Source organism: Apiotrichum porosum (genome assembly GCF_003942205.1).
Source record: "Apiotrichum porosum strain DSM 27194 chromosome Unknown scaffold_11, whole genome shotgun sequence".
Taxonomy (NCBI): domain Eukaryota; kingdom Fungi; phylum Basidiomycota; class Tremellomycetes; order Trichosporonales; family Trichosporonaceae; genus Apiotrichum; species Apiotrichum porosum.
The window spans coordinates 92,079-117,646 of NW_021167118.1; the positions used below are offsets into that span (position 1 = coordinate 92,079).

The window sequence follows — 25,568 nt, forward strand, 5'->3', positions numbered from 1 at the left end:
GTGCCGCGCGACAACGTTGAGTTGTTTCGTTCTTTCGAAGTGTGTTTTGTAGTACTTGTCGTAGCCATGAGAGTCGCTTGAGTCTGTTTATGCAATACTTGTGCATGTACTGGTGGTGTCTACTCGACAAGGATATGGCACAGGCCACAAATACCACAAACAGGTCATCATGGCCCAGTCAGGCCGATTCCGCGTCAGGTCCGTCGGCCGCGGTCGTTCGTCCGGAGAGATGGCTCGCGGGGATCAACAACAGCAACAGTGTTTGACTCGAGCGTTAAGCGACACTGCTACGTCCACATAAAACAGCACATCATCGTGTCCAGAATCCATGCCGCCCAAGCTCCCCCCACCTCTCTCCAGGCTCTGAAGAGCCGTCCTACTCCAAAGCAGCACACTCAAATGGAGGCCCAACAACCCCCTCCCCTCGCCGATGGCGTCATCACCCTCCGCCCACTCGTCCATTCCGATGTTCAACGCATCTACGAGCGCAACGCCGACCCCATAACGCTCGACCAGATGCTCTACACCATACCGTACACCATGCCCATGGCCGAAGAGTACGTCTCCGACGCCATGTCGCCTACGTCCCCGGCCATCCTGTGGGGGATCACCTCGGACGCCGACGGCGGCTTGCTTGTCGGGTCTGTCGACTGGCGACCCGTCCCGGGCTCGGGCGGTCGGGAAGGCGGCCTGGGCTACGCCATGCACCCAGATTCTAGGGGGAAGGGACACCTCTCACGCGCGGTATCCCTCGTCCTCGCGCTGCTGGACGCGAACGGCGTTCACCACATCAGGTGGGATGCGCGCGTGTATAACTGGGGCAGTCTGCGGCTTGCCTGGCGGTTCGGCTTTCCGCCACCACTCCCAGTCCCGTATGTGCATGTGCAGAGGGGAAAGATGATCGATGGCTGGGTGTCTACGCGGCAGCGAGGGGCAAAGACACGATGGAGTGGGATGAGTATCGCGCTGCAAGTACCCCCGGAGAGGGGTTTGTGGGCGAGTCGGTAAACCGGCCGCGGTGAGCAAGTGCACCTTGCACTGTGCTGTAGGTAGGACATAGTGGCTCAAGATATCGGACATGCATCCTCTGTGTCAGTATTCTCTGTACATGTCTGCAAAGGCTACTTGTTGAACGCTACTGCCTGTTCGGGCCGGGCCGAGACAGAGTAGTATGTATCGGGCAAAGCTTCGACTCGGATGTCTTTTGACTCAACCAGCAACGACCGACTTCATAGCAATCTTGAGACAACTTTGCGATCACAACATCTCACCACTCACCCACTGCCTTGCACTCCAAGGGAACACCTTCAATCAGTACAAGACCAACAACTATGGAGGTCATCCAACCGCCGCCCGTGCTCACGGATGGTGTGATAACCCTCCGTCCCCAGCAACCCTCCGACACCCAGCGCATCTACGAGCGGTCGATCGACCCCCTTGCGGTCAAATACACCACCATCCCCAGCCCATACACCATCCAAGACGCCAAAGACTTTGTCGCCCTCACCAACTCGCCGACATGGACACAGATGTGCTGGGCAATCGAGGTCGACGGCCAGTTTGCCGGCGGGATCGACTGGCGTCCGTACCCGGGCTCGAGGGGCATGCAGGGAGACGTGGGGTTCGCCATGCACCCGGACGCGCGCGGGAAGGGATACCTCTCTCGCGCACTCACGCTGATGCTGGGCCTCCTGGACGACGCTGGCGTCCGTACAGTGCGGTGGCACGCGCTGATGGGCAACGTCGGCAGCCTCAAGGTCGTGTGGCGCGCTGGGTGGCCCGTGGCCACTTGCGTACCGGGCCTGGACGTGCAGCGCGGTGTGCTGAAGGACTGCTGGATTGCGACGCGGAAAAGGGGAGAGACACAGACGATGGGGTGGGACGAATACCTTGCAGCCTCGATGCCACGAGCTGGCTGGGCCGGTGTCGAACGTGACGATTGGGCCGAGGCGATCGACACGACTCGAAAATGATGTCAATAATTTGTTAATCCGCCCCAGTCTCGTGCCTGCGACATCCTCATTGTCCTCGTTCTCCTCATACACATGTACGCTGAAGTCGGCACACGAAAGCGACCCAGGCGTGCGCACACAACGCGTCCCCGCGTGCTGCATGCACTCCCCTTGACTGCGACTTACTCGGCACGCTCGGCCTAGTCGGTTGTCACTGACGTCATGTTGGCTGACGCGATTAGTGCGTGGCGGCAGGTCATAGATGACTGATGGTGTTTGCCTGCCCGTCTTGCTCTTGGCGTAGAATCAAGTCGAGTCGAAACGGAATGCGAAACCCAACTGGAACTGCGCACTTGCACTTGCGTGCTCCAGTCGCGTGTACACTGGCATGCGGGGCCGCTGGGATATGCGGGGCAAACGCTGCCAGCTGTCGGCAGTGGCTATCACCTGCACACAGCAGGCACCGATGGATGAACGGGCATAAAAGGTCAACTGAGATCATACCACATCCTCAACACGCTCCCCACTCCCAACTTTTGAACCAAGAAAGCCCCAAACCATCACCATGACCGTCACGATCCCCGCCCCTACCCTGGCCGTTAACCAGACCCCTAACGACTTCACTCTGGAGACGTACGAGCGCACCGCCGCGCTGTACATTGACAAGTCTCGCAAACCCGAGGCCACTCCCGCGCTCACCGAGTTCGCCGCGTCCATTAAGAAGGCCGGCAGTGGCACGCGCGTACTTGAGATCGGCTCCGGGTCCGGCGACCAGGCCGACCAGCTCGCCGCGCTGGGCCTGAGCGTCACGCGCTCCGACGCCGCCCAGGCCTTTATCGACCTGCTCGAGGCCCGCGGGGTAACGGCGCAGAAGCTAAACGTCGTCGCCGACGACCTGGGTACTTCCTGGGACGGCATCTACGCCAACGCGGTGTTTGTCCACCTCGACCGCGCGCAGTTTGCTGCCGTCCTCCATCGGTCCGTCGCCGCGCTCAAGGTTGGCGGCACCCTCGCGTTCACGCTCACCAAGGGCGAGGGTGAGGCGTGGTCCGAGGTCAAGGTCGATGCCCCCCGCTTCTTCTGTCTCTGGACCTAGGAGAAGCTCAGCGCGGTGTTGGCTTCCGTCCCGCATGCCAAGGTCGACAAGGTCTGGACGCCCGAGGGTTCAGACTGTCTCGCCGTGCTCCTCACGCGCGAGTGAGGTACATAGCGCTGTGGGTTGGCAGACATGATCGGCACCGCGTCCAGCGTCTGCCATGACTTCAGCCCCGCCGCCACGACCACTACAATAATTCAAGGACAATGGATGTCAATAGATAAAAGAGAAAGCAAGTAAAAACAACGACATCGGAGAAGGAAAAACAAATCACGAAAAAAAAAATCAAAGAAAAAAACAATCCAGCAGCAGTGACGTTCAAGAAGATTAGAAGAAACAACCAAAAAGGAAGGAGACACCAGCAGGACGACTCTAGAAGATTCAGAAGAGGAAAAAGGAACACAGAAATTTATAGATACAACGAACACTTTACATAGAATAGATGCGAAGAGGAATGAATGGGAGACGCGGTCGGGGGCATCGTCCGCGCCACCAGTCTTGTTTGGTTCTTGCAAAACACGGTCCACCACTCTGTATACCTTCCTCACGCCGTGTCCGCATGCCTGCATGTTCGCATGACCAGGTATCCTACTATCCATGCGACAATTCAGCCCATTAACCGATGCACCCAAAGATATGTGGCTGAGTTGTAGGCCCCGCACGCGGCCCCATACTGTACCTCCCTCGACCACCCCGCCGGGCCAGCACAGCACCCTGACAATGACATGAGCAATGCACCCACGACGGACGCGTCTCGTCTCCCCATGTGTCGGTGGCGCCTCTCGATCTCATCTCTCTTGGGTCGCATGACCCCCCGTTTGTAGTGTATCGCAGACACATTCCGTCATGCAGTGCTGTCTGCTCCAAATGCACTGGCGGTGCTCCAACGCACGCATGCACCGCGCCGCGCCGCGCCGCTCACGTGCACGCGTACGCGTCGTCAGCGGGTGGTGTTCTGCCCCAACGTTCCTGAGCTGGCCGCCGGAGCAGGTGATCAGGTGATCGAGATGGAGGGTTGGATCGTTGGAGCGCGTTTCCACGTTCCCGCAAAGGCAGGGGTGCAGGCGTGTTTACGCTGGCGCGAGTTTATGGCCGGTGGCGAGTGCCTGGAGTGGCCACCCACCTCTCCCTCCCACCTCTGCCAGATCTGTGCATTCCAGGCTGGGCAGCTTCTTTCAATACGAGGCTGAGACTGGGTCGCCTTCACCCGCAGACATGTCTGCTTCTCATTGTCGATGGCGTGCGGGCAGGCGCAAACACCGGACGAGCTGTGCACTGGACAGAGCAGACCTGCACGTAGACGTAACACATGCTTATACATGCGATACAGTGGATAAAAATGGGGGATAAAAGATGCCTACAGGCGTAACATAGGTGGCGTGGGCTCGTAAATCATTGTTGGACAAAGAAATGTCGTGTGCTGGGGATGGGGGGAGCGGGGGCGTGAACAACCAAACAACTTGCTTCTTCCTTTGCTTCTCTCTCTCTCTCTCTTGTATCTTGCGTCGTGTCTAGAACGCCTGGTCCTGATGGTCCTTGGTCCTGATCTTCTGGGACCGGTGGCGCCCGTCAAGGGCGAAATATCTGGCGGCGCACGGCGCCTCGTGAACGGGGGTCTGTCGGGTACGGGTACTCGGGGGTCTGTCGGCTACCAGAGCTTGGGTTAAGCCGAGGGAGGGAGCTGTAGCCGGCCTGAACGCCAGCGGGCCAGCTCTCACAACTCGGTAGCGCTGGCGGTGACAGCATTGACAGCGGTCGCGGCGTGGCCCATGCCCACACCAAGGTGTCGGAGGACCCACCACGTCAGGCCGGCAGTGACACCCACGGCGGCGAGACCACGGATAATGATGGCTACGACAAGGGCGTGTCGCACGGCCTGGTAGAATGTTGACAGCGCCGCGCCGCTCCAGTTTGTCCGGCGGTCTGACACCTTGTCGGGCCCGTGAACCGACTCCTCCCACGACCGCACGACTTGGCGGTACCGCCTGCCAAAGACCCAAATCCAGAAGTTGACGTCCGGGTAGGAGAACCGCGGGAAGACGGCAGTGACGCCGGGTCCGACGCCGCGGCGGCGCGTCTCGAGGATCTGCACCGAGCCCTTGCGCTTGAGCTTGGGCGAGAGTGTCGCCACGCCCACTTTGCCGCCCGAGCTGGTGTTTGATGTCTTAGAGCGCGTAGAGCGCTCGTCAGGGAACCAGTGTTGGTCGAATGACGACACCACGGTGACGGGCGTACGAGGGCCAAAGAGGGTGGCGCGGTCCGGCGACGAGCCCTTGGAGTTGGACCGTGAGCGAGGAGTAGACAGTCTTGCGTCACTTCCGGGACAGTGTGCAACGAGGTCGAGCGTCATGCCCAGACTCAATCCCCAGAGACGGAGCATGCGGCGTCCTGTCTTGGCATCGAGCCACGTCCCGCTGCCACCCTCAGGTGGCTCGAAGAAATCCATGTTCATGTCAAAGCCCTCGGCAATGTAGTCGGGCTCGTCGGGGAGAAGGATGCAGCCAAACTGCATGGTGCCGACGAGACCGCGCAGAGCGAGGCGCACGAGCTGGTTGCGCGGAGAGAGGCGGGTGGAGATGTCAATGTCGATGTGGCCCCATTCGTCTGCTTCGAACGGCGGGCTGAGAGAAGACAGGGGGATCCAGTGGACAGTCGACACTTCAGACTGTGGGATCGTTAGTGACAACTCGTGCGACCTGTACCAACAGATTGAAGCTCGGGAGTGGGGCTGATGGGCGAAGTCTGGAGGAAGACTGCGGAGGCATGTCAGCATAACGTGCGAAAGGCCGGAATCGTCTAAGGTTCATCGGTGCCCCACGGAGAAGAAGAACCCGGTGTGGTTCGGGTAATAGGTCTCGTGTCCGACCCACCCAACTTTTGGGGCAGGCTGAGACATGTCATGTGTGTGTGTGTCTGTGGCAAATAGGTTGCACTCACCGAATGGGCTGAGGATCATGAGCAGGCGCTTGCCCAGGCTGGTGGTGATCTCTCGCTCGTCGAGGCGACCGACCTGCACATAGTCGCTCTCGGCCAAGTCGATACCGATCTCTTCCCACGTCTCACGCAGAGCAGTGTACAGTGCCGACTCGTCTGATGGCTCGTGGCGACCGCCGGGGAAGGCAATGTGGCTGCTCCAGCGACCACCCGACCCATTCGCATTCGCGCTCGGCGCGCGGCGGATGAATAGCAGCTCGGGAACCGTACCTGGGTGGTTGACCCAGTCTGCAAACTGTCAGCTTCAAGGCCACACCCCCTTTCTCTCAACAGAAACATACTCAGACGCAAGAACTCTTCAAATGGCAGCCCCACGCCAAACTCCTCTGTGGGGATGACGGGCCCCACATACCCCTCGGGGATGTTCCCCTCAAAGACGAGGTCGGGAGCGGGACGCATACGCAGGATGAGCGCGACGCTCGCGCGACGCGGCTGCGTCGGCGGCGACAGGATGAGGCGCGGCGGGGTGCTCCTGAGCGACTGGATGAGCGCGAGCAGGTTCTGGGCCGGCACGGTGTCTGAGGTGGCGTGTGCGTCAGTACAAAGGGTTGTGCGGGGTGGTCGGGGGCCGACGAGACGACATGCGGGCCACGACACAACCATCCACCCTGTTCCAAACCCGAGGAGGGCGCGTGCAGGGGGAGCGTGGTGGCCGCGGGGTGGTCGGATGAACGACGAAGGAGACTCACCGTGAGCGGCCATGATGGACGAGTTGTGGGGGTCGGTGAGTGGGAGGTACTGGATGGAGACCCCAGAGGATGTGGGCGGGGTGTGACCTATTATAGGCTACCGAGGTGTGACAGAGCAAAGTGCGTTGAGTGGCGCGCGCGCGGGTGGAGGCGCAACCTGGGAAATGTGTTGGGGGCAAAGACAAGGCGGTAGGATTGAGCCTGTCGGATGGAGAGCAAAGCGGGTGGTGGCAAATGTGAGCGAGTGTGTGTCTGAAGAGAGAGGCGGTGGCAGGTGTGGGTTGGTGGAGCCTCGCGTCGGTTTGAATATAGCTCCAGAGCGCCTCTGTGCGTTTGCTGGCAGACGATACACGGGTGGTGACGACAGACGAGGTGTGGTCTCTCTCTCAATCTCTCACAGTTCACGCGCCGCTCTGAAAGTTGTGGGGACGAGTGAAAGGGGGGAAGCAATAAATAATAATGTAATAATCCCAGCGCCCACGTGGGTCGTGGGTCGTCAGCACGTGGCATTACGTAAGAACATTTAAATGCCGTGTACATTAATACGCGTTGGCCATGATACCCGGGCTCTTGTAATCGATGACTGTGTGCGGGTGTGGGCGTCCACTATGGGAATAGGGAGCGAGCGAGCAACAACAATCATCCATCATCCACCTTCATCATCATCCCCTTCCCCCAACGGCCTCTCGTCCATCATCCCACATATCCTCCATCCTGTTACCTCTGAATATCCCTCTCCAGCACCAAAAGGGACACTGCCTTTGCCCAAGTCCGCATCCCTCGACACTGTTGTTGCCCACGGCACACAGTCTCCACCGCCTCCACCGCCCGGTAACCATCGCCTGCCGCCAACCACGGACGGGGCGCTGGGCGCGAGCCCACGTCCCGGGACGCCTCCAGTGATACCATCTGAAGTGATCGCCTCATCATCACTGTCCCCAGCTCCTATACCGCTCCAAAAGTCGCAAACACCAGGCGGCACCCCACCACGACCCGCCTCAGGTACAGAGGATATGGCGCAACTCGGCGACCCGGGACCATCCTCCTCGCGCTCCGCGAGGACAAGGACAAGGACCAGATCAAGGTCAAGGTCAAGAACACAGATGTCACGGTCGCCTGATGCCGACGTGATGTCCAGTGACGAGGAAGAAGAGGAATGTGAGTATGCGTCGCTCGTCGACGTCCCAGCCGCCGCAGTCGCTGACCTGGAAGATGAGCGGCAGCGACAGCTCAACATGCGCAACAACAACTCGCTCCTTGCTGAGCTCGGCCTTTCGGGTGCCGGGTCACTATTCTCGTCACAAAACACTGGCGCCCAGTCTACGCCAGTTCCCCGCCGTCGAGTCCATCGCCATCGCGAGATTGTTGACCGCTCGGGCCATGTGCTCACATTGCCTCCACCGGGTGCGCGACAGCGACTGGCGTGTGTAGAACTCCGAAGCGATCGACGAAAACGTCGCGCCATTGAACAGGGCGAGTACGTCGACTGTGCGCACTGGGAGTTGGGTGAGGAGCGGCGGTGGCGCTTTGGCGACGGCGAGGGTGCGCCGTTGGCAGAGGGCGAGGACGAGCTGTATGGCGGCGTCGGTCCCACCTTTCGATGGATGACGCTGGAAGAGATCGAGAAGGCTGCAAAGCCCAAGCACGACGACGGCCAAGTTGTCGAGGTCGTGTCAGACTCTGAAGAGTCTCCAATGCCAACAACGCCACCGCCAAAGGTCCGTGGCGAGAAGGTCCACTACTCTGTAAGTCGCCCACATGGTTTGGATCATGGCTGACGACGTAGATGCTTCCTGGCCTTGCATGCCACCAATGCAGACGCAAATCCGAAAAGGCAAAGATGCGCTGCCGAAACGTCGATCCCGAGTGCGGCAAATTGTTCTGCACCTCATGTTGCGCGCGATACGACTATTTCGAGTTTGACGAGGATTCCCGCTCGTTCATCTGCCCCGTCTGCATAGGCATTTGCAGCTGCTCCATCTGCCTGCGCAAACGCGGCCTCGGTGACCTCGTCGCCAAACCCTTCAGCATGGGTGGCAGAGCTGCAACTGCGGCACGGCCCGAGGGGTCGGTGCAAAAGTACCTTGAACGCATGGCCGACCCCGGCTTTGACCGTGTGCGCATCGTTTGCCGCGACGACGACATTGTTACGGCGCCATTGCCGCCAGAGTGGATCGCGTGGATTGATGAAAAGGAAGGTAAGAACCGCCCGCCTACTACTTTCGGCGCGGGCAAAGGCAAAGGAAAAGGAGGTAAGGGGCGCAAGAGCCAGGCTGCCGGCAACGAGACTGGAGACACCTCCCCTCGCAAAGCCAACGGCGAGCCCAAGAAGAAGCGCAGAAAGACCGCGTCCAAGAATGATGTCGAATCTATCGTCTTGCGCATTCCGGCTCTCGGGCGACCCTCCGTCGACGCTATCGAGCAGGTCGACTCGCCACGAGAAAAAGTCGTCGACTCGGACGGTGATACCGTCGATGCGTACTCGGATGACGACCAAGCCATCCCACGTCCACTCCCTACTCCCCTCCTCGCCATTCGACCCCAGTTCCACCAGCGCATGAACCTCCCGGGCGATGGTACGGGTGCTCCCCGGCGCTCTGCCACTCCTTCCTCGGACGCATCCGCCACCTCGGAGCGTGCGTACGGTTTCTCGTTTGAGGAGCAGGGCCCACCCAACCCGAGTATCAACGACTTCCTCGCCAGTCTCCATCCCACACCCGCCGATTCCCACCTCCTGGAACAGTCCGGTAGCAGCATTTCGCTCGAAATCGATGTCGAGTCAACCACCATGGACATGGAAATGACCCTCGACAACCCGGCCGACTTCACACCCACCAGCGCCGCCCAGGCCCAAGTCATGGATAGCATCACGCTCACCCCCGCACCGCCACGAGGCCTATCCACCTTGTCTATGAACCTGTCAACCCTCGGCGAAGAGATTGCCGTGAACGAGCCCCGCACACCAGTCACGCCGCTCACACCACATGCCGTCGCACATGGACCGGTTTCGCGCAACCGCACTCACACGCCGTTGACACCCGGCGCCGGCCTCAGTCTGGCGCGTCTCCTCCCGGACCGCCTGCTCATGAGCCAGGGCGACCCGCTCGCCGACGTCTATTTCGACCAGCCCAGCATCGTCCGCGAGCTCCCCCTGACTGAGAGGCGCGAGCCGTCGCCCCCCATGCAGCCATCGGGTGTGATGTCCGTCGCGGCGCTAGTGGGCGACGCGAGCGTCGGCAGCAACGAGGCCAACATGAATCGTTTTAGCGGTTACAACGGGGAGTACGGTGGTGCCCGGGCCTCAACCTCGCTATCGCCCACGTCTCACACAACCCCACGCCGCCGCCGCCCACCACCGCCAGCGGCCCACATTGTCCGCGCGCCGAAACACGCGCCTGACCTGTCTCCCAGACCTCCACCGCACGGCTCGGCACTACCCGACGAGCGAGTCTACACGGCCGAGACGGGGCAACGAGAATGAAGAACAAGAACAAGCGACGAGAACAGAAGGATCAAAAAGTACCCCGACGACGCGCAATCATCCTCTCACGCTGCCGAATGTGCATTCTGTAGCATTGTAGCATAGCATAGACGCCTGTACGGGCTTGTATGCAGTACTTCAGCCACCCCACCCCCTCCCGGCTGGGGAAGAGACGAAAGGGTCGGATGCTATGAGCTATGAGGTATGGGTTACACCCTTGAACCATGTGGGGGCCGCGGAGGCAGGCGACAACTCACCAACCCCCATACATGTCGTCGTCGTCCGCAGCCGCGGCGGCGGGGACGGGCGCGGGCGCGGGCGCACTCCACGAACCACCAGCCTTGGCGGCAGCGCCGGCGCCGGCGCCATTGTCCCACTTGGGTTTCTTGCCATTGGGCTTGTTGTCGCCCGCGGCGGCGGCGGCTCGCTCCGCCTTGACCTGTTGACATGTATCAGCAAGTGCCGGCGCCGACGCCCACACGGACGTCTGAAACGTCTGAACACGCTTCTTCTGAACACTCACCTTGTGGCCAGCCTTGGAACGCGGGCCGCGCGTGGACGTGCCGTTCGAGTTGGTGGCGGAGCTGGCGGGGGACGCGGCGCGGTGGCGCGCCGCGTCGTCGAGGGACATCCAGCCGTCGTAGATCGGCTGCACGCCGCCGCGGGGCACCGTAAAGGACGGGTTGGGGACCTTGCCGCCGCTGGACGCTTGGGACTTGGGGCCCGTCGCGGCTGTCAGAGGGGCGGGCTTGGCCTTGGGCTTTGGCTGCTGCTGCTGCGGCTGCGGGGCCTGCGGGGGCGGCGTGGCCTTTTTGATCTGCGTGATGGTCCCGTACTGTGGCACGGCGGCAGGCTTGCGGTTCTCCTTGTCCGCATTGGCCTTGGCTACGGCCTTGGACGGCTCCATAGCCGCGTTGGCGGCCGCGGCGTGGCTGACCGCGGGGGACTGGGACGTCGGCGCGTGCTGCGCCTGGATGGGCCAGTTTTCCCAACCGGGGAGCACCTTCTTGCCCGACGTGGCAGAGTACGTGGCTCCAGCACCGGCGCCGGGCGCCGGCTCGTTGGCTGGGCTGGGCGGGGCGTCGAGGACGAGTCCGCCCCGAAAGTACTTGCCTGCGCCCGCGTGTGGGCCCCAGATGGAGCTTGACGAGGCGGACGCGTGGGACGCGTTCGAGACGTGGCTGGCGTTCGAGGTGGTCGAGGTGATGCGCTCCAGAGGCACAGCCCAGGACTTTGCCGGCGAGACGGAGCGGCTCGGCGACTCGGGGGCCGGGGACGCGGGGGACGCAGGCGACTGCGGCTGGCTTCCACGCCGAGACGGGGTGGTGTCGTGCGAGTGCGAGCGCGACCACGAGAACTTGTGCGGGGTGGGCGTGAAGGAGAATCCCGGCGACTCACCCGCGCCAGCAGCATCGACGGATGCACCAGGGGTGAAACCTGGGGTGAACCCTCCCGCACTGTTATCTGCCACGCGAGCTGGGGTCTTGAGGAGGAGGAGGTCGTTGCCATGCTTTGCTGGCGTCTTCAGAACCGCCTTGGCGATCTCAGGCGAGACATCGGCGGCAGTCCTGGGCTCGGCATGTACCAGCGTCTCAATCTCCAGAACAGCCATCACCACCTCGGGAGACATGGCGGGCTGGATCTCAATCTCGGGCGCAATGTCCAGTGCCAGAGCGAGGCGCGGGCTCCTCTCGGGTGAAGAGTCGAGAGCAGCGTTACTCGCAAAAGTCACGTCGGGGCTGGCGGGCGGCGGCGGCGTGGCGGCGTGCGTGCGGCGCCAGTCATCCGTGCTCACTACACTGGCGACCTCAAGCTCCTCAACGGCGATAAGAGAGGCTGCCGGAGAATCGGGACCTCCCCATGGCACAGAGTTGCTGCGAATGTGCCGCGAGACATGGGGAGGCGTCTCGGGCAGGCGGTCGCTTGCCTCTTCGCCCTCCTCGTCCGAATCAGCCCACGAGTGGCCCACACGAGCCTTGATACCACCGAGGTTGGCAGTCAAACGCGTGACAGTGAGCGGAGGAAGAGGGTTGCGGCCTTCACGGGCAAGGGCTTCCCAATCGTCGGCGGCGGGCGGAGGAGGAGGCTCCGTACCCTCTTGCCTGCCGCGCTCGAGGGATGGCCAATGCGGGCTATCTTGCGAGCCATGGGCAAAGGGATCGGCAGCGTGTGCCGTCAACTCGTCTGTGGTGGAGAACGTGGCGCGACACGAGGGACAGGCAAAGTGCCTCTCGGGGGTGCTGGGTCGGCCGTTGGGAACCTCGCCGCGGCGCCGTGCTGCGCGTTCCAGAGCACGCTCGGCATACGTCTTCATCTGAGAGGCCGGAGACGACATCACCTGAGGATCAGGCTTGGTAGCCTTGGCATCCTTCCTAGTGCTGCCAGTTCCAGACCCAGACGACCACTCCTGATTTTTCTGCTGCTCAATGACCATGTGGACGTGCGCCAAATGTTGCTGAAGGTGTGCGTCGGTATTGTACGCCTTCGTACACAGCGGGCAGTGGAATTGCACCTGGTGTTTGGGGAAAGGACGACCAATGTCGCTGCGGTCCGACTTAAGCATGTGGCTGTCGATTTTGTGCTACAAGAGGTCAACACAATTGGTGCGAGTCGGGAGCTTGACCCGCAGTCACTCACCTGCAACAACGCATTCTGTGTGCCATACCACCTGTCACAGTCCTTGCAATGGAAGTCACCGCGCTTCTTTCCTAGCTCAAACTTCTTCGAGGGCCGTTCATGGCTGGTACCCGGTGTAGACGTCGCGGGGGACGCTTGAGCTGCGAACGGGCGCACCACGGGCGACTGGGACGAGGTCACAGAGGCCGTTGCTGACGCGGATGGTCCAGATGAGTAGGATGAAGCGGACGTGTCACGCTGAGCGCGCCAGTCTGAGGCCGAGCTTGACGGGTGGGGGACAGAGGGAGGAGTATACGGGACCTCAACTTCGCGGAAATCGGTGTCCAGAGGTTGAAGGGGACTGCGCCTGGGTGTCTAGGAGTCAGGCGGAGAGTTGAGGCCGAGAACATACCTCGTTGTACTCAGCAGCACAAGGAAGACTACTGGCCACCCGCTGAACCTGTACAGGCGTCGGCGCGAGGATACGAGTTGCCGTCCTGTCTTGCTCGTCTTGCTCGTCTTGCACCTGCTGGGCCTTCTCCTCGGCAAAGCCAACCAGGCTCGGCGGCACAATCTCCAGTGGGGGCGTAGGACACGGGCTCACCAGAGACGCGGCCGGAGCAGAGGGGAACACGGGTACGACGGGGCTGGGACTCGTGCTCGGAACCGGGGTTGCAACAGCCTGTATTGCTGGGGCCGAGGTCGCGATGACCGTTGGTGTTGGTGTTGGGACATGTCCCGCGCGGATCCGGCTACAGTCGTGACACCTACAGGCGGCATGCTGGTTCTGCCCCGAGTGGTATACCCACAAGGCGGCGAGGCCAAGGATGACCGCCGCGGTGGGCCAGTCAAGCGCGAATGGCGCCATGGTGGTGAGTGAGAGGTGGGTGAGGAGCAAGGGGAGACGATGGCCAAGACTATCATCACCAACACAAAACCGGCCAAAGTTAATACGCGCACCTCCACCGGCGCGGGGTGCGTGCACCCAGGGGTGGCTGGCAAAGGCCTCGACTGGTGCGAGGAGGAATGCAAACATCAAGCTCTGCAGGCTCAAGGCCACATGCACTTAAACCGAGACGTGCAATGCCAACTTTACGCTTCCTTGCTCTCCATCCTGGTCACAGTTCTGCCATCGCCGCCCCAGAATGCCGCCATGCGGGTTTCTCCTAGTGCTCGCCCTGCCACACATTTCGCCCTCTCACTCTCGTTTCGCTTCCGATGACTCTGATGCATTTACATGGCCCACACCTTGGCGCAGCCATCGCGCCCACCACTGACGAGATACTTGTCGATGAAACGCATCCGCTCGGCAGGCTTGGTGTGTCCGTTGACCACCAAGCGCGTGTGTGCGAGTGTCGTGCGGTTGTACACCTTGAAATGTCAGCTCATGTCTATCTCGCAGTGAGGAAGCTGAACTCACCTCGATGCCATTCTCGCCCACACACGCGACGACCTTGCGGCTGTCAAACTGCACGGCCGTGACCGGGTACTCGTACCTGTGCAGCTCGGCGACGGCGCCCATACGGAGATCCCATATCTGAGAAAGTCAGCTAAAGGCCCTGGCAGGCAGGCAAAGCTGTCAACCCACCCTGATAGTCTTGTCCAGCGAGCCCGAGACGATGTACTGCTCGTCGAACTGGAGGCTAGTAACCGGCGCGGTGTGGCCGGTAAGAGTCCTGTGGGCCTGGCCGGTACGCATGTCCCACATACGGACAGCGCCGTCGCCGCTGCCGCTGGCGAGGGCGTAACCCCAGAACTGGAGTCCACCGACAAAGTCCTGGTACATATCCCAAGTACCGTCCGAAAACGGCGGGGTGGGGACGGCAAACTGGCCCGAGAGGAGAGAGGCAGTCGATGGTGGCTCAGCAGCCTCGAGGGTGGACAGGGGAGACGAGAGGTTGGGCAAAATGTCGTCGTACTGCACACTGCCGAACGAGGTGCTGCTCCTGTGTCGCAGGCGGGGCTTGCGCGGCGTAGCCGGTGCAGCCGGGGGGTTGGATATGGCCCACAGAATGTCCATGGTCTGCACACACTGGCCAGTGGTCACGTCCCACTGACGGATCGTCTTGTCCGACGAACCAGTGACCAGAGTCGAGTCCTCGTAGTACAGGGAGGTGACGCTCTTGCTGTGGCCCTCGAGCGTGCGGACGCATGGTCCACCAGCCGCATCGGCACCCACATTCTCTTCGTCATCGTCCTGCTCGTTCTGCTCCGCGATGCGGTCGAGGGCGGGCTGACCCCGGGCCTCGATCTGTTGGCGCGAAAGCTTGTCCTCGTAGTCCTCGACGAGACGCAGGTCCCACAGGCGCACGGCACCATCAGCGCCACCAGTGAGACACAGTGTGTCCTCGACCTGAACCGCCTTCACACAGCCCTTGTGTCCACGCAGCTCGCCGATTTGCTCGCCGTCGCACAGGTCCCAGACCTTGACAATGTCATCCTGGCCGGCGGTCACGAGCAGGCCGTATGGCTCGTCAAAGTCGAGTCCTGTAATAGGTCCCAGGTGACCCTCCATAGTCTGTAGGGTTAGTGTATGATACATTGTAGTGTCAATTCACCATGAAGGCAACGCCAGACGGCAGCTCGTCGTGCTCAGAGGGGAGGAACGCAGGTCCCTTGCGCCGGCGCGAGCTCTTTGCGGGCGGAGTGACAGAGGGCGGCAGCGCCTTGGTGCCAGCTGCCGAGGTTACGAGCGGCGATGCCATGAGTTCCTGCACACCTTCGAGCTCATCGTCTAGCTCCAACCCTTCCTCTTGCAGCTTCAAGAGCGACTGTTCCAGTCGCCTGCGAATCTCCTCGAGGGCATCGATCTTGGCGGCAACCTCGTAGATCTCTGCGTGTATGAGAGACTGGGAGTGTCAGCGGGCATGTAATTTTGTCGTTAGCAATGTAGACGCACCTGCCTGACAGCCAGATTGTCCTTGTCCTGGGCGATCTCGTCTGCCTGGACCAGGAGGTCCTCAAGATGAAGCTTGGTCTCGTGGTGGGCAGCCGACTCGCGCCTCGCATCGCGTTTCTTTTTCCTGCGACGACTCTTACGCCCGACGCCCAGCTCGCTGTCATTCTCAAGGTCGTGATCCTCTTCACCCTCGGTGAGCAGACCACGTGCGCGGTCGCCGAGCTTCTTGAGGCCGAGCTTTTCGTCGCCCATGTCGGCGTCGGTGATTTCGCCACGGAGCAAGCGACGGCGCGACTTGCTCAACTCGGAGCTGGGGATCGTTGCCCGGAATCCCCGGATGAGGGAGACAGACGACGACCCGTCTGCGCTAGGCCCAGCAGCGGTCACATTCAATGAGAGCCGCGAGAGACCTTCGGCATTCTCCAGGATGGCGAGTGCGGTGGATGTCTGGGGCGGCTTGGGCCGAGACGTACCCGGAAACCGGAGCAGAGACTGTCGAGGAGCGCGCGGCTGACGGGCACCGAGGGAAGGCGGCGGCGTGCCCCTCGGTGTGGTGTACTTGGACTGCATGAGTGACGGGGCCACTAGGTTGTCAGTGGTGTGTCTCGGGGCATGGTATGGTGGACAGCAGCGGCGAATGAGCGTCCGCGACTCCGGGTAAGGGTGAGAGCCCGTTCGGTGGGCCCGACGTGCTCCGCTCCGCCCTCCACGACGGCATGCACGGTAAACACTCACAGTCTGTAAGGATGCGGATGCTCTCTGAGCGGCGATGGTCTGGCGCAACCGAGGCCATGACGGCTTCACGGGCGAGGGAGAATGTGCCGTTGGCCGCAGACGACAAAGTCGAGAGTGCCGAGGGCACCGACGAGGTCTGGGCCGTCTCGCGCCGCCCGTCGTTGCGGGGCGGCATGTGGAGCGGTGGGGCTGGACTGCAATGCTCTCTGGCAAGACGTCGCGACGGGGTGTACACAGCTGGGTCGTCGTTGGCGATGACAGTGACGATGGCGACGAGGTAAGGACGCGAGCAATGTGCGATGTGGGTGACGGAGCGGAAACAAGGGAAGCCTGGGGCTGGGAGGAAAGAGAACACGACCGAGAGACGCGCGTAATCGACCGCGGAGCAATCGAAAAGTCAATGGCCAGGCGCTACATTTCGCGGAGCCATGACGCCTCGACGTCAGTCACCTCCTCCTTCTCGGCGTCGCGCTCCTCTTGTCCATCACCTTCAGGATGGCTCTCGTCACCATATCCGGATTCCCGTGCTCCGGAAAGACAACACGCGCACGCGAACTCGCCGCCGACTTTGAGCGCCGTGCCGCCGTCGCTGTTGCCTCGGGCAGCAGCGGCTCAAATTTCACCATTGTCGTGGTGGATGACGAGGGCTCGCACGTTACACGCTCGGCATACGACGGTGAGTGAGCGAGCGTCGCGCAGCTCCCTGTCCGTGCTTCTGGGCTCCTCGACGGAGTACTGGTTTGGTTCAGTCGCCTCGGCGGCGTCTTTCATCATTCCCCTTCCCTCTCGTAGAGTGTCGCCGCCAGACAGCCGACCCGTCCGTCTCGGGCAGCGACCGGCAGAGACTTGATCTACATCTGTATGGTTGGACTAACAAACCAGACTCACGGGCCGAGAAGCCTGCCCGCGCTTCGCTCTTCACGGCAGCCACACGCTCCCTCAACCCCAGCACGATCACCATTGTTGACTCTGCAAACTACATCAAGGGCTTTCGGTACCAGCTCTACTGTGCAGCCCGCGAGGCCGGCGTGCGCGTAGCAACTGTCCGTATCGCTGCTCCGCCCGGAAAATGCAAGGAATGGCACGATGCAAGGTCCGAGGAGGACAAGTATGCCCAGGAGACGTGAGTACCAAGGTGCTGGCAACAAGAGACACAGTGTGTAGCACTGTTGACAATTTGCAGCTTTGACAACTTGATACAGCGCTACGAGGAGCCTTCGTCCATGGTACGATGGGACAGCCCCCTCTTTACGGTCCCATGGGACGAGGACCTCCCGGCCGACCAGATCTGGGCAGCAGCTACGACCGGCGTGAAGAAGGCGCCAACAGCGGCCGCAGCCCATCGCCCAGTCCCACCAGCTGGCACCCTGCAGACGTTGACTACCACCACGACTGCCATCGTCTCGGCCCTCCTCGCTCACCTCACGGCTGCACCGGGTGCGACCACTTTCCCAGTCCCTTCCCCGCCGGCACTGTCCCCAGGCTCTCTCGTCCTCCAACTCCCGCCCAACAGGCGACCCACGCTTGCTGAGCTACAGCGCCACAAGCGCGCGTTCGAGGCTGCCCAGACCCAGGCTCAGAGGTCCAATGCCCGTAGCGCGGGTGTGTGGACTGAGCCAGAGGTTGCGGCTGCCTTTGTGACTTACCTCCAGACGGCGTTCGACGGATGAACGTGTGAAGGACATTTGAGGGTTAACCGTCAAACGTTGGACAAACTGTGGCCTCGTTTCGCAACAAGCATATCAGACAGGTCATGGGAGATATGAGATTGGAGAGTCTGGACGTGGGTGATGTATGTGCATGCTTGTACCAGCCATGGGCGGCTAGAATCTATTTTATTGTCTTGTTGTGGTAGGCGATGCGCTTGGCAACGGTTTCAACCCTTTCGTATGCCAAGTTGATCTTTGCCATGTCCTCGGTGGTGCCTCCCTTGTCCGGGTGGGCGGCAAACGACTCCTCGAGGTATCGCGTCTTGATCTCATTGTCGATATCCTTTGCGCGCGCATAGATGAGGTATTCAGGTCGTGGCTCGAGGTCGAAGACTGCATAGCAGCCTTTGTAGTCGTGCATCTCATCGACTGTTGGAAGGGGGCCATTCCCTGCCAGACGCTTTTCGGCGGCCTCCCTTGGTGTTGTCCGCGCCGAAGCCTGCTGCTGCTGGACCCTGTCGCGGAGCGCGTCGTTCACATTTCTTGTGACCTTGTGGCGGCTCTGATCGGACCTAAAGAGGTTGGGGTTGAGGGGTGTCCGCACTGGTGCCGCGGGCGGTTTCTGTATGGGCCGTACGGGGCGCTTCGGGGGTGGCGACTTCGTGAGCAAATGCGCCGAGAGAACCGGCGGAGGGGGTGGTGGACGAGTAAAGAACAATGGCGGTGGGGGCACTTCGTCGGTATTCTTCTGATGCACAACCGTAATCCAATGGTTTCTGTCCGTCAGCTTCTGCCTCAAGCGCAGTCGCGCAGCATGTGCGGATCAGCTCACAGGACCGGTACTGCTGCAGCTCGTTTATGTGTCGGGTCGTTGAGGGGAAACATGTGAGGGTTTTCCCAGGTGTCGGGCGACATCTCGGCCTGCATTGTCTGCAGGACAACCCTATGGAACTCTGCGGCGGCGGGCTCGTCCAGGTAGTTGTAGCCAGCTATTTCTTTGCTATTGTCCCCCGATGCGGAACCGATGTAGAACGGCACCTTCCACTGTCGTTGTTAGCTCGGCGCGCGACGTTCATACGTACACGACCAGTGTCACCAGGTAGACGAGCCCTGGCGGAATGAGGTCCAATACTCTTGACCGGCTCATCATTCAAGCGGCCTCCTCCTTTCATGTAGGCCGGGTCAAACACATGCGTTCCTCCATCGTCCGTTACGACTCTGTAGACGACACCTTGAGATTAGCTGGGTATCACTGATCTAGAACTCACGGTAGTGAGGGAATGCATAGGCCATCTGATGCATAAGCCACGGGACAGAGTGATAGAGCAAACTCACAGGGTCTCCTTTTGCCTCGGGTGCCTCTAACAACCGTGGGGAGGGCCGCACTAAAAAGGGCTGCATCTGGCGAATCCTGTCTGCCGCGCCACGACCCAGAGCAGGTGGTGGTCGGGCGAAGAGTGGCACATTCCCGTCAAAGCGGCCATCATCGAGTAAGGACGTCTCGTACAATTCGTTGCCTTCCAGGGCGCCAGGTATAAGCGTTTCTCGCTCGTGCTGGCTGTAGTGAAGCAGCATGGCACCGCTGGTTTTGGTGTCAGTGAGTCTTCTGCCAACCGCGGTCCAAGACGAGGGTACTCACTGTGCCCAGTGTTCTTTGCCCACTGCAGCGATGTTGAACATAGACCATGTTAAGCCACTCCTGCGCCAACCCGAGGGGTATCTACGGTCATATGTTATGTTGAGGTGCCGGTCGATATAGAAGTGGACGCTGTAACACGGGATGAGGTGCTTTGATAATGTCATACCACCAGTTCCCAGTGCATCATACTGTGATAGTCAGGATCCACAGGTGATACGGCTTCATTACATCTGAGGTTGAAGGGCGACTGAAGCCATGTGCAGAGGGAAGCTCAAGTTTCGGCAGCGGACTCACAATGTAACCATCCATTTGGTAGTCGCCGGAGAGCCCCACACCGGATCTGACAGACGGGGGAGGGGTGAACCTAATACGATCATATGGGTCCTGTTGACGAAGTGTCTTTGCAAAATCCGCAAGGGGTTGGCCCAGGTAGTCGACGTCTGGAACAGCTACATGCCTTCCGCGCACCAGGATCCGCTTCGGCTTGTTGAGCGCGATGGGCGACCATGTGAACGCACGCGAGCCTCGAACAGACACGGGTGATGCCCTCAAGAGTTTAGGGGCGACTTGAGACGTCCCGGCAGCGTGTCGGGCTAGCCGGGCGGCGAGCATGATGCTGGTGATGAAGTGGTCGAAGTGGACTGGTGTAAAGTGTGTGGCCAACTTTCATTGACTTTTGTGGTCTTGCATGGCAGACGAGCGGACCACCGGAAGAACCCGAGTCACGTGACCTTCGGGGGACGTGGGTGGCGATTAACAAGAATGTTGCTAATCTTATTTGGAAAAGAGTACTAATGAACGTTGTCGAACCTTGCCAACATTCAACAACGCTCTGTTCGTTCCTCGCAATCCTCTCACAACACAGGCTATACACTTGAACACAATGGACCACGGCGACCACAGCGGACACGGCGGGCATGATATGCCCAGCAACGACACGCCGATGGCCAAGTGCAGCGTGCGTGCCCTTGCCAAGAGCTCAACTACCGTCACCACGAGCTGACGTCCGTCCGCTCACAGATGAACATGCTGTGGAACCATCAGGTCGCCGACACATGCGTCGTCTTTCGCTCCTGGCACGTTTCCGGTTGGGCGGGAATGGTCTTCTCCTGGTATGTCCTTTGATCTCCTCGTCGTGCGCCGTGTCTTTTGCACGGGGTTCAAGCTCGTCGCCACCATATCCCGTTTATCACCGCGCGCTGTACAGGCAACGCCGCGCCGCAGCTGGCTGTTCGCAGCAGCTAACAAACCCCTCAGCTTTGCCATCATTGCAATCTCGGTCGGCTATGCGGCCCTCCTCGCCCACTCGCGCAAGTATGAACGGGGACTCGCCGCCGAGCTCGCCGCTCAGCCCCGTCCGCCGACGGTGGCCAGCTACTCTGCGGTCCCGACAGACGAATCGGGCAAGCTTGGCGTGTGAGTTGATCATCGGGTGCTGCCGCCAGGGAACGCGTAGTGCACTCTTCCGCAGTGCTCTATAGCACCCAGAGCATTGGATGGCGGAACGTCGGTCCTGCACTCCACCCCGGATCTTATTGGAGGATGCTCGGAAGGACAACAACTGATAACGCAGCACCGACGTCCCCCTCTCGGCCCGCGTCCGCCGTGCGGCCATGTATGCGGCATCGGTTGCCATCTCGTACTTTGTGAGTCTCATAACTGCGAACTAGCCCTGACTTCGGTGTCCAGCTCATGCTCGTCGCCATGACGTACAACACCTACCTCTGCTCGGCCATCGTCATCGGTGCATTCCTCGGTCACCTCGTGTATGAAGGGCAGCTCGACCTCAACAGTGTTCTGAATGGAAGCTCTGCTCGTGGCCTGGCATGCCACTAGAAGTTGTACGGAAACCTAAGAAGATACGATTAGCTGATAGAAGAGCGATGTATTGTGTTCGTGTTTGCTGCTGATGGTGCGTGACGACATGACGATGATGATACCATCCACAGGCTACAGATGTACAGACTTTGTTCAAACTATGCTATGTACAACACCCAACATGCAATTCAGCCCAACCAGACAGGTGTTTCCTTCCTCACTGAACCATCTCGACGGCAAAGTCTTCGGGGGTGAGCGTCTCGCGATACTCGTTGAGCGTCATGAAGGTGATGGGGCCAGGGAGGGGCAGGCTCTTCACCTTGCGCGCGACGTACGGACGCGCGTGATGGGCCACCGCCTCCTCATCCATACGGGCTTGAAGCTTTACCTGGAGGGTGTCCTCGCCCATGTCGTCCAAGAAGCCAAAGCATTTGGGATTGAGAGCAAGAGCGCCGACGAAGGTGATTTTGATGTGAGGGAACTCGGTCCTCCTAAGGGAGAAGCTGCGCAGCAAGCCGAGAGGAGGCGGCACGGCTGCAGGCCTGTGGCCGGGGTGCGTGGGGACTTGACGGTCGGTCGTGGAGAATATGATGACGAGTTCAGGGAGGTTTCGAAGGCTGTCCAGGAAAGTTGACATGTCGAAAGTGTGGGTGAGGCTGTTGGCACAGTACGTGTCTGGGTTGACTTCGAGGTTGATGACGTATCGCTCGACCGTGCGTGGGAGTAGAGGAGGGAGGCTACCAATCCAATAGGTGCTGTTACGTTTTCCAATTACAGAGGTGAATGCAACACACTTGCGAGCCTTGACGGGACAGATCGCGGAGTGGCGGCCGTGATCATCGGGGATGAAGCGCGCGACTGGAACATCGGAAAGTGCACGGGCGAAGGGAACCTCTGAGCAGTCCAAAATGTCAACGACGCGGGTATGGGCGAGGGAGGCCTCGAAGCGCTTGCGCACTGCACGCTGGATTAGGGTTGCTGGTCCCGGTTGGTAGTTGTTGCAAAGAGTGTAGGCAGGGAGGGGTGATCCGTCGGGGAGAGTGACGACCAGCTTGCCTGTAATTTCCTCGTCTCCTTCGTAGTTCTGGGTGCGAGGGCCTCGATAATACGCCGGGAGCTGGGCAGCAGTAGGGCGGGTAGGGTCGACAAACTCAAAGCGCAAGTGGTGAGACAGAATAGCATCGACTCGGGTGCGCATCATCTTGGAGGTCTGGCGAAGGTTGAGGAGAGCTTGACGCGAGCTGAACGTGATGACATCACTGATGATGTATGGGAAAGCAGTGTGGTTGATGGTGACGCGGGGCTCGTGAGCTTGCTGCGGGGAGGCTTGTGGTTTATCTTTACGCGAGCGCTTATGGCCACCCACGACTGGCGGCATCGTGAGGCAATGAGTGATGGTGAGGAGAGAAGAAGCAGGACGACGAAAGCAGAAAGCCATGTCTGGAATGCGGGGATGGAAAGTGGAGGCGCGCGTGTGCGGGGTTGAGTCAACTGATCGGCGCGCAGAGGGGGCGTGTTCCAAAACCACTAACGCGACCAGCGAATGTCATTTTCATCTGCATACTTGGTTTCTCGTCCCGCACATGGAGTAGAGCCGTCTCCGCGTCTCCTCGTCTCCGACATCCATCCATCCACTAATCGACTACACACAGGTGGCCAGAAAGCTCTCGTCGGTCTGGGGGGCGACTTGGCCGACATCTCCTCACGAATCGAAGTCAACTTCAAGGTGGCCAGCAATGGTCTTGCCCCCGTTCCCGGCCTTCAGCGCGTAGCCGCCATGCCCCTTGATGCCCTTGAGCTGACCACTGATCAGTTAGCAACGGGTAGCAACCAGTCGACCTACGAAGCGGTTCCAGTGGCAATCACCCATTCAGCATTGACGTCACCGTTGGACGTGGTGCCACGCTCGTAGATGGCGACTGTCCCAGTGCGGCCCATGATTTCCCCTTCGAATAGGACTTGACCATCTGCCTGTCAGTCACCCGCTGCCGCATATGTATACTAACCATAAGACGACGTGCAGAACTCTTCAGTGTTCTGCTCGGTGCCAGGGTGGATCGTACTGCCGTCAGTGTCAGCCACGAGGAGGCAGCCCACATTAGGTATGGGGCCAAACCCTTGCCGCGCATCGCATCGGTGTCGAACTTCAGCTCCATTCTGGCAAACTTGTAAACGAGAGCCGAAGCGGGGACATCCGGGGCTGGCATGTTCGTGTTCCAGCTGAGGGGCTGGAAAGGAGTCGAAACTTGCATGAGCATTCATTGGTTCCAGACGTACTCTTGGTGGGGCTCATAGTGCGTGTTGCTTGAGAGTTTGAACAGAATATGGAACAGAATGCGGGCTGTAGATGAACGTTATATATCGTCCACCGGAGAAAACAGGTTAGTCACGTTGACTGTACATTCCGCGACCCCACCCACCGTCAGCTTGTGACAACGTTGCTCACCGAAACAGACACCAGCCACACGTGGACCACCGAGTACGTAGGTCTACTTAAAAGTAGTACAGTAACCTGTCAGACCAAGGTACACAGATCTCTTGCACTCTTGGGGCATTAGGCGATGCCAGGAGCAGCCAGGAGCTCAATGTCGCGCAGTGCCTGGCGGAATCATCGTCCAAGGCCCAGCACTGCCGAAGGTGATACGCGAGATCGTAGTCTGCGTATGCTCCCTCTCTGATGTGCACTATGTGAACGTAAACGTAGACAGTGGTCCAATGGGCCAAGAGTGTGACTAGATGAACAGGAGCGCGCAACTTGTTTCCTGGGGAAGGCGGAACCCCTGGAACCCCTGCCAGTGGCGGTTAAAAGTTGGATGTGGCGGTCTGGAGGGAACCTGCGTTCTTCTTACCAGAAGGCCTTTCCGAGCCACTGCAGCTTTGCTATCAATGTAAACGATACTTTTTGTACTAGGGATGCACCTTACAAGGTCCAGCTGCCTGTCGACCAGGGCAAAGCGAGGTCATCAGTCTCCCGGCGAATTTCTTGCCATCTCAGAAAGACCAACACCAACTACCCTATGGCTCAGTTGGTTAGCGCGTGGAGCTGTTACTTGCTTACATACTCCGAGGTCCCAGGTTCGAGCCCTGGTGGGGTAGGATACCTTCTCTTTTGGCCCAGAGACGCATCTGCGTGGTGGTTTGACGTCGTCTACGGACAATGGAAGAAGAGGAGAGTTTGCAGGATGAGGGTGGGTTGAAAATCCGCCTACTGGTCCTGGCTCAGCAGCGCATTCCTCAATTGGGTGTATGGCATGACGAGAGAACTCCCTAACTCTCCTTGGGTTCTGGTGACTGTAGAACCAGGGGCCTTGTGGGCCGAAGTAAAAGGGTGGACGGACGTAAGGAGACGAACGTGTGGCCAGAAGCTGGAGACGAACCACCCACTTTTCACTATTACTGTGGCTGTTCGAGCCGCGACACGGCCCTCGCAGAATCCACCACGTCACCACGTAAAGCGACCATCACAGGGCCTATCCAGACACCAGAGCACACCGTATCTCTCCAAGGGGACGCACCTTGGCGGTATTGACAGGCCGGAGAAAGTATGATGTGGTGAGTCGTTCCGCCATCGCCCGCCTGACTTGCTGACAATGGCTCCAACCGCCTCATTCAACAACATGACAACCCTCACAGACCTTTCAACCCTCACGGGAGTCCAGGAGGGCCTGTAGGCAAAAGGTAAGGCCCTTGAGGAGGCTCAAGGACGCGGATATACACCGTAAGGGAGTCGAACCCCTGCCGCGTCGAGCTTGCACTTGGCAACGACGCATGATACCGTTTCACCAACGGTGTTTTGATGCATGGCTTTTTAGCTGTGTCGCCGCGCCCTCTCCTCTCTCATGCATGCCAGTTAACACCTGTTGATGCGGTGGAAACGACACAGCGGAAGGCTGGCAGTCATCGAGGATGAAAGGCAATGTCGCCGGAGGATTGGCGCCGGAGGACAGTGGGAAGACAAAATGACCTCCGATGTCTGTGTTTTCGCTTTCAGTTGTCACTG

The 25,568-nt window shown here is 60.0% G+C and overlaps 12 protein-coding genes and 2 non-coding genes across 14 annotated transcripts; 7 read left to right on the top strand and 7 right to left on the bottom strand.

Annotated features, from left to right (window-relative positions):
* Positions 1-169: 169 nt before the first annotated feature.
* Positions 170-1,008, top strand: EHS24_001630 (uncharacterized protein; the record flags this gene model as incomplete). Its single annotated transcript, XM_028617415.1, has 2 exons — positions 170-198; positions 324-1,008. The coding sequence occupies 2 exons, from the start codon at positions 170-172 to the stop codon at positions 1,006-1,008; spliced, it is 714 nt and encodes a 237-aa protein (XP_028473878.1).
* Positions 1,009-1,331: 323 nt separating this feature from the next.
* On the top strand, positions 1,332-1,973 carry EHS24_001631 (uncharacterized protein; the record flags this gene model as incomplete). Its single annotated transcript, XM_028617416.1, has 1 exon — positions 1,332-1,973. The coding sequence occupies one exon, from the start codon at positions 1,332-1,334 to the stop codon at positions 1,971-1,973; it is 642 nt and encodes a 213-aa protein (XP_028473879.1).
* A 544-nt stretch (positions 1,974-2,517) lies between these two features.
* On the top strand, positions 2,518-3,048 carry EHS24_001632 (uncharacterized protein; the record flags this gene model as incomplete). Its single annotated transcript, XM_028617417.1, has 1 exon — positions 2,518-3,048. One exon carries the CDS (start codon positions 2,518-2,520, stop codon positions 3,046-3,048), a length of 531 nt encoding a protein of 176 aa, XP_028473880.1.
* A 1,714-nt stretch (positions 3,049-4,762) lies between these two features.
* Positions 4,763-6,744, bottom strand: EHS24_001633 (uncharacterized protein; the record flags this gene model as incomplete). Its single annotated transcript, XM_028617418.1, has 4 exons — positions 4,763-5,713; positions 5,755-5,801; positions 5,986-6,270; positions 6,324-6,744. 4 exons carry the CDS (start codon positions 6,742-6,744, stop codon positions 4,763-4,765), a joined length of 1,704 nt encoding a protein of 567 aa, XP_028473881.1.
* A 1,090-nt stretch (positions 6,745-7,834) lies between these two features.
* On the top strand, positions 7,835-10,212 carry EHS24_001634 (uncharacterized protein; the record flags this gene model as incomplete). Its single annotated transcript, XM_028617419.1, has 3 exons — positions 7,835-7,889; positions 7,944-8,476; positions 8,518-10,212. The coding sequence occupies 3 exons, from the start codon at positions 7,835-7,837 to the stop codon at positions 10,210-10,212; spliced, it is 2,283 nt and encodes a 760-aa protein (XP_028473882.1).
* Positions 10,213-10,421: 209 nt separating this feature from the next.
* Positions 10,422-13,696, bottom strand: EHS24_001635 (uncharacterized protein; the record flags this gene model as incomplete). The annotated part of the gene is made up of 6 exons (XM_028617420.1): positions 10,422-10,428; positions 10,470-10,651; positions 10,736-12,793; positions 12,850-13,203; positions 13,241-13,580; positions 13,638-13,696. 6 exons carry the CDS (start codon positions 13,694-13,696, stop codon positions 10,422-10,424), a joined length of 3,000 nt encoding a protein of 999 aa, XP_028473883.1.
* A 365-nt stretch (positions 13,697-14,061) lies between these two features.
* Positions 14,062-16,637, bottom strand: MDV1 (Mitochondrial fission protein; the record flags this gene model as incomplete). Its single annotated transcript, XM_028617421.1, has 6 exons — positions 14,062-14,199; positions 14,249-14,365; positions 14,417-15,346; positions 15,387-15,677; positions 15,728-16,311; positions 16,463-16,637. 6 exons carry the CDS (start codon positions 16,635-16,637, stop codon positions 14,062-14,064), a joined length of 2,235 nt encoding a protein of 744 aa, XP_028473884.1.
* A 320-nt stretch (positions 16,638-16,957) lies between these two features.
* On the top strand, positions 16,958-18,132 carry EHS24_001637 (uncharacterized protein; the record flags this gene model as incomplete). Its single annotated transcript, XM_028617422.1, has 3 exons — positions 16,958-17,138; positions 17,345-17,585; positions 17,646-18,132. 3 exons carry the CDS (start codon positions 16,958-16,960, stop codon positions 18,130-18,132), a joined length of 909 nt encoding a protein of 302 aa, XP_028473885.1.
* Positions 18,133-18,292: 160 nt separating this feature from the next.
* On the bottom strand, positions 18,293-20,362 carry EHS24_001638 (uncharacterized protein; the record flags this gene model as incomplete). Its single annotated transcript, XM_028617423.1, has 6 exons — positions 18,293-18,887; positions 18,944-19,155; positions 19,194-19,342; positions 19,380-19,693; positions 19,751-19,938; positions 20,045-20,362. 6 exons carry the CDS (start codon positions 20,360-20,362, stop codon positions 18,293-18,295), a joined length of 1,776 nt encoding a protein of 591 aa, XP_028473886.1.
* A 271-nt stretch (positions 20,363-20,633) lies between these two features.
* Positions 20,634-21,586, top strand: EHS24_001639 (uncharacterized protein; the record flags this gene model as incomplete). Its single annotated transcript, XM_028617424.1, has 5 exons — positions 20,634-20,708; positions 20,771-20,862; positions 21,008-21,166; positions 21,324-21,396; positions 21,440-21,586. The coding sequence occupies 5 exons, from the start codon at positions 20,634-20,636 to the stop codon at positions 21,584-21,586; spliced, it is 546 nt and encodes a 181-aa protein (XP_028473887.1).
* A 199-nt stretch (positions 21,587-21,785) lies between these two features.
* On the bottom strand, positions 21,786-22,946 carry EHS24_001640 (uncharacterized protein; the record flags this gene model as incomplete). Its single annotated transcript, XM_028617425.1, has 1 exon — positions 21,786-22,946. The coding sequence occupies one exon, from the start codon at positions 22,944-22,946 to the stop codon at positions 21,786-21,788; it is 1,161 nt and encodes a 386-aa protein (XP_028473888.1).
* A 324-nt stretch (positions 22,947-23,270) lies between these two features.
* Positions 23,271-23,861, bottom strand: EHS24_001641 (uncharacterized protein; the record flags this gene model as incomplete). The annotated part of the gene is made up of 5 exons (XM_028617426.1): positions 23,271-23,373; positions 23,412-23,535; positions 23,575-23,630; positions 23,666-23,813; positions 23,846-23,861. The coding sequence occupies 5 exons, from the start codon at positions 23,859-23,861 to the stop codon at positions 23,271-23,273; spliced, it is 447 nt and encodes a 148-aa protein (XP_028473889.1).
* A 718-nt stretch (positions 23,862-24,579) lies between these two features.
* EHS24_001642 lies at positions 24,580-24,664 on the top strand. Its single transcript has one exon. It is a non-coding gene; the product is annotated as a tRNA-Asn (tRNA).
* A 616-nt stretch (positions 24,665-25,280) lies between these two features.
* EHS24_001643 lies at positions 25,281-25,360 on the bottom strand. Its single transcript has one exon. It is a non-coding gene; the product is annotated as a tRNA-Gly (tRNA).
* Positions 25,361-25,568: the final 208 nt, after the last annotated feature.